The following is a 10,017-nucleotide window of genomic DNA, read 5'->3' as shown; positions in this document are numbered from 1 at the left end:
TTATTATTAACATAGTTTTGTTCTTCAAAATTTTAATTATTATCTTATTATTAATCGTTATCATTGTCATTTTAGTTATCATTATTATTAAAATTGTTATCGGGGTTATCATTATCATTATTGTTATTATTATAGTTATTTTTATATTTAAATTTTTTGTCATTAAATCTTTTTTATTAATAGTATTATATATTATTCCTTGATTATTTATAGTTATTCTTATGCATTTATTTATTTTATTTGTAATTTCTTAGTTTCTATTTTTACGCATATTATTATTATTATATATATTGATAATATTTAGAGTCATTTCCAGAAAGTTATTATCCTTTTTTATCCTATTTTTATGTTTTTTTTTTATTTAAAAGACAAAAAAAAATTACTTTATTTGTAGCTACTCGAAAATATAAAGAAAATTCAATATTTTTTTCTTTATAAGGTATACCTTTTTTCCATTATTCTGATAAATTTTTGTCATCTTAATAGGTCAAAGATAGTTCTTTTTGAGCTTTTTTTAAATTGCTTTCATTAGGAAATACTATATTACATGAAGAATCGTTTATCCATTCTACTTTTTAAGGCTAATAGCTTTAAAAATATTTAAGTATTTATTCAGTGCTTAAAAAGTCAACTCCATATACATGTAACTATATTTTATTTTTTTAGTATTTATTTATTATATTTTTAATTACAGTGTCAACTCTTAATTCTAAATTTTCATCTTCTATATTAATATCTTGCCTTGAATTAAAATTATCTGTAAATATTAATATTTTTTTTTCTTTTTTTTATTTTTGTTACAGCCAGGTACTGGCTTTATTATTTATTTTCTCTTAAGATATTTTTCTTTTTGTATAGTTTTTTTTTTCTTTATTAAATCTTCTAATGTAAACTCATCATCATTTTTATTTTAAGTGTCTTCTTCTTCTTCTTCTTATTAAATCATTTTTTTTTTTTTTCAAGAATAAAGTTTTGAATATTAATTATATATATATATTTTATTTTGATAAAAAAGTATTAACTATTATTTAAAAAATAAACAAGATATAAAATAATACTACAATTTTTGTTTTTTATTAATTATTAAATAATTATATTAAGAAAAATATATTTTTATTATTTTTAATTCAAAAAATTTTTATTATTTTTAATTGAATTTTTTTATTTTATTTTATTTTAAAACATTTTAATTGATAAATAAATAAATATTAAAATTAATTTTTTTAATTTTTTTTTTTTTTTTTTTTTTTTGAAACTTAAATAAATAAAAAATAATAATAAAAAAAAATATGAATACAACATAATTAGTACCAACATATGATGATGTTCGTACAGGCAAAACATGGGTAGGAGGACCAACCTACGAAATACAAAAGTAGCATATTCCAGGATATTAAGGACATGTGAAAGCATTAGAAGCTGAAAGTTAACACGGCAAAACATTTGCAAAAATAACAGCTGAATGTATAAATAATAGATATAAAAGTGGTTTCATAATAGATTAAGAAGAATAATTTAAAACTAATTATAAATTAGAATTTTAAAAGCCAAATTTAAGAAATAATCCTGCTTTTTCATAATATAGTAATATTAATGAAAAATAAAAAATTGATGAAATTGAAAGACTTGAATTAATTAAAACATAGTATTTTATTTATTTAATTGTTTTTCTTTTTTATTTTTTTTTAAAATAAGACTTTTAGCTTAACCAAGAAGTATTGATGATGTTCCTCCTATTGATAGAGTACATGTTATTGGTTATTAAGGATTTAAACCAGTGTATAGATATCCAATTAAATAAATAAAGCCATAATCAGTAGAAGAAATTAATTAATAAGCATAAACTATTTTGGCTTTAACTAAAGGAGATTTAGTAATTTTAATTTTTATATATATTTTAATGATTTTTTTATTTTTATATTTATTTATTTGTTTCATATTTTTAAAATAAAAGAATCCACCAAAAGAAGTGCCTGTTGTAGGTTATTCAGGATTTTAAAAAAGTATTAAATCAGAAAATATGTTTGGAAAAACATTCAAGGAATTAAGCAATTTAAGCAATAAATAGTACTGAAACAAATAAAAAAAAGGATAAATTATATATTAATATATATATATAAAAAAATAAGGATATAATAAATATATATATTTATATTAATTTATAAATATAGATATTTATATATATATATATATATATATATATATATATATATACATATATGTATATATATATAATAATAAAAAGTAAATACCTAAATACTTTTTAAAATAAAAAAAAGAGAAAAATTAAATTAATTTTATTTTATTTCATAAAAAAATAAATATTTAATTAATATAACATTTATTTTTTAATTTTGAATTGTTTTATATATTACTATCTTCTTTCTTTTTAAATATAATAGTAACTAATCAAAATTGATATATATATTTTTTTTAGCATATTTTTTGCATTTATTTCTTTTTTATAATTAAAATTAAATGATTGTAATTATAATTAAAAATATATATTTATAAAATAATTATAAAATTACTATTTATATAATAATTTTTTTTTAATATTTATTTTATTTTTATAATTAAGAATAATCATTCAATATTTTCTTTTCAGTTTTCTTAACATATCATTTAAATTTTATTTATTGACTTTTAGGGACCTTTTAATAAAATTAAATAAATTATATTTATTAAAATAATGAAAACAATATATTAGTAAAAATAACATATATCTAGTAATTAAATAATATTTTGTATAATTAAATAATTTATAAGAATACATAAAACTATAAATATTAATTAAATTTTTATAATATTTATGATAAATACTGATAATATTTTTTTTTGATGAATGTATGACCAAAACATATTAATACGATTATTAAAAAATATTTTATTTTAATTTTTAAAATATATAATATAAAATATTTATTATTAATAATATAAAATATATAATTATTATCATATATATATATAAGTATTTAATTATTAACAATATTTATTTTTTATTATTATTTTTTTATATAAAATAAGAAAATACTAAATTCTTTTTGTATTTAAGTATATGAAACACAAAAAATATTAATTTAATTATATTAAAAGACAAAGAGTTACTTTATGTTATTATTAATATATATTAACACATTAAAAGTCTAAATTAATACAAAAAAATATATCTATTTATACTTAATAAATAAAAAAATATAAAATAAAATAATATTTATAAAATAAATAAATATGAATTTAAAATAATAAATACCTATATATTTTAATCTATACAAATAATATTAGAAATAATTTGAAGAATAAGTATTAAATGATATTTAAAACTTAGAATATTTATAAGAATATATAATAACAAGTTAATCGAATACAGACAATGATTTAAGATAAAACGCAGAATTAAAATTATCAATAATAAAAAATTAAGATATATTGACACATATATAAGAATTATTTCAATTAATAAAAATAAATAATAAAAACTTATAAATAAAATATTATATAATAGTTTATACTTAAATAGCAATTAAGAATATTTAAAAAGGAGAAATTTCAGATTAAAATATATTCATTTTATTGGCATAAATAATGTATTTATTATTCACTTAAAATTTTAAAACAAACTAAATAGAAATACTTACAGAATGTATCAATAATTTATTAGAAAAATCAATTTAGGAAGAAGTTATTTTTTTGAATATCTTAATAAATGATATTTCCTTATAATTAAATAATAATAATAATTATAATTATAATAATAATGAATAAAATAATAATGAAAAAAATATTTTAATTAGTTTATTTATTTTTGAAAATATTTTTGTAAGGCTTTTTAATTAATTTGAATAAAATTAATTAATTTTACTTTTTATATAAAATTTAGTATCGAAATTAAATAATATATAACATTTGCTTTAAAGTACACAAAATGTAGAATTTTAATTGATTATATTTGAAAAAATAAGCCATATTCTATGCATTTTTGTTTAAAGAATTTCAAATAATGATTTAGTTTTGATTCTAGATTAATTTTTATATTATAAATAAATACTTTTATTCGCATCAAATATAATTTTTTAAAATTTAAATTAAGAATAATCACTTGAAATCAATTTAGTGGTTTTTTAAGGAGATAATATTAATAATTTGAATGGAATTAAATATAATTTTTTAAAGTTTTTTTCTGTTTTGAATTAATATTATGTATTATAAGAAATAAATACTAAAAAAGAATTATAAGATATATTAATAGTTTAAAATAAATATTAGGTATTTCTTGAAATTTATGAAAACTTAGTAAAAAATATTTGCAATTAATAGAATATTATTCTAAGTCATAGTTAATTAAAATAAATTATAAATTAAAATGTAAAATATTTTTTTTAAAAAAAAATAAAAAATAAAATATATAATAAAATAATATTTTAATAAAATTTAGAAATAATTCTCTATAATAAGAATTTTAGATTTTTCCATTATATTTATAAAAGAAAGCTTGAAAAATGATAAAATGTATTCTTTATTATCTAATATATATCAAAGGTAATTTATATTTAAATATATATATATATATATATATATATATATATATTTGTAATTATACATACTTTTCTTTTTAATATATTGTTTAGTTAATTATTTAATATTATTTTTTAATTAATATGTAATAATTAAATTGATTATTATTGCTTTAATTAATAAGATGAAGAGTTTTTAAGGTTTGAATAGGATTTATATAAAAATAGATAATCCGATATATTAAAAAGTAATACATGTGAATTATTAGTTTAATTAGCTTAAAATTTAGATGGATCTTTGAATTTTTTTATTAATATAACTTGTGATATTATTGTGTTTGCAATATCAGGTTAAACACTAAATTAATAATTAAAATGTAGTAATAATGTTTTAATCTAGAATTTATCTAATGAAAATTTAATAGAAACATCATTATTAATATTGATATTATTATCTGAATAAGTATAATAAAGAAAAGATTTACTGTAAAGAAAATATATATATTAATAATTTTGTTTTATATAAATTTATTTTTTTGTTCAAAAAAAAAAAAAAGTTAATTCATAATAAATATTTTAAGTAATTATTTTTAAAAAAACATATCATAAATTTCGTAAATAAGCTAATTTAGATGTTGTTCATTAATAAGATTTTATTCTTAAGAATTTTTTACAGAATTTGATAATATTTCGAAAGTATATGTAGGAATAAACTATAATCTATTTTATTAAATGCTTTAATTTTTATTTGTTTAAATAAAAAACAAAAACAGTCCTTTAATTCAAGATATTTCTTTAGATACTTTATGGAAAATTTTCAATATGAAATAATTAGATGGATTATTAGAAACTTTAATCCTTGATTTTGTAGAAATTATAAACTAATTAATTATTGAATGTCAAAGTTAGGTTTTTTTTGAGTTTTTGGAAAAAATTATTAGGTCATATTGCTTTGTTATGTAGGAGTATTGTGTTAATATTATTGAAAAACTTAAATTAAGAATAGATATTGAATTTAAAAAAATTAATTATAAAACTTAGAAGTTTTAATCTAGTTTATTAATCAATAAATGTATTTAATGTATTATTGTATTTGTTTAAAATAAAGAAATTATGGAAATCTATTATTAGTATTTTGATTCTAATATTATTTCTGTATTATCTTATATGGATTAATTATGTAATATTTATTTTTTCGTCCGCTCCTCTTATTTTTTTTTTACTTTATTTATATAAAGAAAATATATAGTTCGAAGATACTTTAATAGAATTATTTATTGCAGTTTAATAAGTTATTTTTTATTTCTTTTTTTTAATCTTTTTTATTAAAATAATTAAAGTATTAAATTGAATATGATCAAAGTATGGAAATAATAGATAGAAATTTAAATAGTTTATTTGAAAAAAATTGTAAATCAATAAATGGAGTGTTTTTTGATTTATTAATTAAAATATTATAAACTGATTATTTAAAATTTGATAAGTATAATATCCTAATTCAAGTATTTGAATATATTTTAGAAAGCTTTAAATAGTTAAATCTAAGTAAATTAACTTACGAATATTGTGAATTTGCTAAAGTCTGTGTCTTATTTCATCTTGGTATATAATGGAATTATGATATTTTAGATTAAAATATAGAAATATATAATAAAATTATGGAGTTTTTGGTATAGAATTATTATGTTTTGAATAATTAAGGGTTTTATCCAGTTAAATTTATTTAGGTAATATTACTTTTGTTAAAGTTTATTCCTTAGAAAACCTTACAGACTTTAATTTAGAATAATCTGTTTGAAAATTTTATAAATAATTTAGATACTTAATATATTTAATATTACTCATAATAAGTTTATAATTAAAAAGTAATTTGCATTTCTTTATTTGAATTAATATTATAGTTAAAGTAAATTCATCCTATTTATATATCACCCTTATTTAAAGTAGTTTTAAAAGCATTAAGTTTTAATTAATTTAATAATAAAAATAAAGATTAAAATAATAAATAAATTTCTGAAAATTATTCAACTTTTTATAAATAGCCTGAAGTATTATTTAGTATTTTTTTTTTTTTTTTTTAAAAAAAAAAAATAATAAATAAATTCTTTTTTTTTTTTTAGAATGATTCAAATGAACTTTTACTTAGTTTAGAATCTTAAGTTTTTAAATTTGATGAATATTAAGAGTTTAGATCAATATGCTAAAATAACAATTTTATATAAGAAATTATGAAAAATATGAACTAAGAAGAACTTGAGATATATAATTAAATCTTAAATTATTAAATAATAGAAATAAAAGATAATTAATTTGAAATAAGGAAAATAAGAAAAATAAAAAAAATAAAAGAAAAATAATAAGATAAAATGGAAAATGAATAATGAAATATAATTTTTATTTTAAATATAATACAAATATATATATATATATATATATATATATATATATATATATATATATATATATATATATATGTATTTAAAAAAATATAAAATATTATATATTTTTAGATATATAATATTTATTTATTTTTAAAGAAAATATTTTTTAATTTATATAATTATTTTATTTTATCTAATTATATTAATTAATATATTATATATCTTAAAGATTTATCTATTTTTAAAAATATTATTTAATTTATTATTATTATTATTATTGTTTTTATTATTATTATTATTATTATATTTATTATTTTTGTTATTAGCATATGTTATGATATATCAGAACTAAAGAATTATGAATATTATAAAAAAATTCTTAAAATTTAGATTCTAATAGAAAACTTATAGCAAAAATTAAAGAATTAGAATATTGTTATAAATTTAAAAAGAATTTCAAAAATATTTTATTGAGACTAAAAATATTTTTCTAATAGAAGACAAGAAATATATTAATAATTATTATAAGATGAATTAAGTTTTTAATAAAAAACTTGTTAAATCTAATAAGATATTGATATTTGAATTAAAAAATACATAAAAAAAAAATTATATTTGATTATTTAAGATTTATGTCTTGCATTAATAAAAGAGAAGAATTTAGAAGAACATTTTATTTGCCAAAAAAAAAGATATTTTTTATTATTTATTTTTAAATTTGTTTTGATTAAATGAATAGATTTTATTTATTATTATTTATATTAATATTATTATTATTATTATTATTATATTATTTTTTATTATTAATTTATATATATTTTATTAATATATTATTAATATTTTTTTATATAATATTTATTATTATTATTATTGTATATATTATTAATTTTTATTTTAATTAAATTAATATTAATTATCAAAATTAATGTTTATTTTTAAATAATTTCTTATATAAATTATTAATGTATTATTTTATAAAATAATTATATCTTAAAACATATTTATGTTTTTTAATAAAATTATTGATTAAATATTTATAAAATTATTATTTTGTTTTTAAATATTTATTTTTTATATATTTTTTAAATTATCTATTAGTTATATAAATATGTAAGTGAGAATAAATATTTATATTTCTATTTTAGAAAAAGCATATATAATATATACTATACTTATATTAATTTGAAAATAAAAAGCCTTAATTTATAAATATTGTGTAATTCATTTTTATAAATATTTAATATTCATTTTTTTTTTTTTTTTTTTTTAAAAAAAAAAAATAATATTTCAATATAAATCATTTTTTTTTTTTAAAAAAAAAAATGCAAAATTTTTAGGCTTCTTTATTAGCTTCACTTGCCTCAGTATTAATTTTTACACCTACTGAAATTTTAAGAACTAAATTAAATTTAAAAAGTTAATCTGTAAACCAATTACTATTGAATATATATAAAACAGAAGGAATAAAGGGCTTTTATAAAGGATTAGCATTTTAAGCCACTGTAATTCCACTTGCTACGGGGTTATATTTTGGAATATACGAGAAAACAAAGGCAATATTATATAGTGATAATACAAAAAGCCTAAAAAGTATTATAAATTCATCAATTATAGCTGGAATAATATGCAATACATTAACTAACCCTTTTTGGTTGATAAAAAACCGAATTATAGACAGTTATGGAAAAGGCTTTTTTTATCACGTAAAAAACATTTATTAATAAAATGGTTTAAGAGGATACTATAAAGGTCTGTTTATGGGTTATTTCGGGATTTTACATTCAATTATATATTTCCCTATATATGAGATTTTGAAAGAAGATTTCATTCAAAGTGATTACTAAAGCTTTAATATTATAATTTCGAGTAGTTTTGCAAAAATAGCTGCTATGACAATTACTTATCCCTGTTTAGTATTGGGAACGTAAATTTAATGTAATAAAAGTAATCTTAAAGGGATTTAAATTGCGAAGAGTATGTATAAATAGGAAGGATTAAAAGCGTTTTTCTCAGGACTTAAAATTGATGCTATTAGAAGTATTCCTAATAATGCTTTCGTATTTCTAGTTTATGAGCATTTAAAGTAAAGTTTTTAGTAAATTTAATATTATTAATGAATGATTATAATTATATAAATATTTTAAACTAATACTATTTATTTATACGTAATTTTTTTATAATAAAACGAATAAAATTAATTATTTTTTTCTGATTTAAGTTTATTATTATTTGTTTTGGTTTATATATATATATATATTTTTTTTTGATTGTTTTTATTATTTAGAAACTACTAAATAAAGAGTAATATTATAACTTTTAACTTCTTCTTTTTTATATAATGTAATTATCTATTATATTATTAAATTATATTCTATAATATATATATTAATTAAAATTTTATTTATTATATTATTTTATTAATTGTAGAAGTATTTTTTTTTTTTTTTCTAAAAACAAAAAATCTTAATTAAAATTATTATTTTTAAATTTTTAATTTATAAAATATTAATAATTTTATTATATTTAAAAAAAAAAAAAAAATCAACAATTTTTCTTTTTCATTTAAAGTAAATTTTATTTTTTCAAATTGACCTTATTATTTTCAAACTTTTCAATAAGATCTGGATATTTAAGTCTATAGAAATCACTAGGAATATTATAAAGGAAATTATATGCATATTTTTCCACATAATCGCCTATACTTTTTTTACAATAGGACTTATTTTTACAATTATCAAAAAGAATCATCTCATTATAGTCAATATGTCCAAAAGTCTAAAATAATTTTAATTTAAGAGAGCATTTAGAGATTTCTTTACATAAAGACTTCGGGTTTTTGAATAAAGTGAATGAATTTTAATCAATAACCAATTTTAAGTTTTCCTAAAAGTCTTTAATTATAAGTTTTATTATTTTATCATTATTAGGCCATTCTTGGTCTAAATTAGGAGTTTTATTAGTGTTTTTAGCAAGAGTATATTCACAGAAATTTAAAGAGATTTTTTCGTTCCAAATTTTTCTATTTTTAATAATCTCTCTACCGTCTATTGCTATTGCTAAAACTACCAAAGAGAAAAAAAATTTAAAAGGAAGTAATGCTGTAAGGAAATAAAGTATTATTA

At 14.6% G+C, this 10,017-nt stretch overlaps 1 protein-coding gene across 1 annotated transcript, besides 23 other annotated features; it reads left to right on the top strand. All coding sequences in view use genetic code 6, as the record gives it.

The window, feature by feature from the left end:
• Positions 1-1,289: 1,289 nt before the first annotated feature.
• Positions 1,290-2,074, top strand: IMG5_156660 (hypothetical protein; the record flags this gene model as incomplete). The annotated part of the gene is made up of 3 exons (XM_004030574.1): positions 1,290-1,645; positions 1,696-1,873; positions 1,955-2,074. The coding sequence occupies 3 exons, from the start codon at positions 1,290-1,292 to the stop codon at positions 2,072-2,074; spliced, it is 654 nt and encodes a 217-aa protein (XP_004030622.1).
• Positions 1,894-1,931: a microsatellite.
• Positions 2,075-2,130: 56 nt separating the features above from the next.
• Positions 2,131-2,234: a microsatellite.
• A 230-nt stretch (positions 2,235-2,464) lies between these two features.
• Positions 2,465-2,547: a microsatellite.
• Positions 2,534-2,575: a microsatellite.
• A 328-nt stretch (positions 2,576-2,903) lies between these two features.
• Positions 2,904-2,986: a microsatellite.
• Positions 2,909-2,955: a microsatellite.
• A 199-nt stretch (positions 2,987-3,185) lies between the features above and the next one.
• Positions 3,186-3,230: a microsatellite.
• Positions 3,231-3,717: 487 nt separating this feature from the next.
• Positions 3,718-3,759: a microsatellite.
• Positions 3,727-3,774: a microsatellite.
• Positions 3,751-3,784: a microsatellite.
• Positions 3,785-4,554: 770 nt separating this feature from the next.
• Positions 4,555-4,588: a microsatellite.
• Positions 4,589-4,611: 23 nt separating this feature from the next.
• Positions 4,612-4,658: a microsatellite.
• Positions 4,659-6,827: 2,169 nt separating this feature from the next.
• Positions 6,828-6,871: a microsatellite.
• Positions 6,857-6,895: a microsatellite.
• Positions 6,896-6,928: 33 nt separating this feature from the next.
• Positions 6,929-6,988: a microsatellite.
• A 12-nt stretch (positions 6,989-7,000) lies between these two features.
• Positions 7,001-7,048: a microsatellite.
• Positions 7,049-7,059: 11 nt separating this feature from the next.
• Positions 7,060-7,096: a microsatellite.
• Positions 7,097-7,143: 47 nt separating this feature from the next.
• Positions 7,144-7,220: a microsatellite.
• Positions 7,155-7,220: a microsatellite.
• Positions 7,221-7,636: 416 nt separating this feature from the next.
• Positions 7,637-7,780: a microsatellite.
• Positions 7,642-7,780: a microsatellite.
• Positions 7,642-7,812: a microsatellite.
• Positions 7,813-7,937: 125 nt separating this feature from the next.
• Positions 7,938-7,979: a microsatellite.
• Between the last annotated feature and the right edge of the window lie 2,038 nt (positions 7,980-10,017).

The sequence above is a fragment of the Ichthyophthirius multifiliis genome (genome assembly GCF_000220395.1).
Source record: "Ichthyophthirius multifiliis unplaced genomic scaffold scaff_1120509251188, whole genome shotgun sequence".
NCBI classification, from domain to species: Eukaryota; Ciliophora; class Oligohymenophorea; order Hymenostomatida; genus Ichthyophthirius; species Ichthyophthirius multifiliis.
The sequence above is the reverse complement of the archived record's forward strand: the minus strand, read 5'-3'. Positions and strand labels throughout refer to the sequence as shown.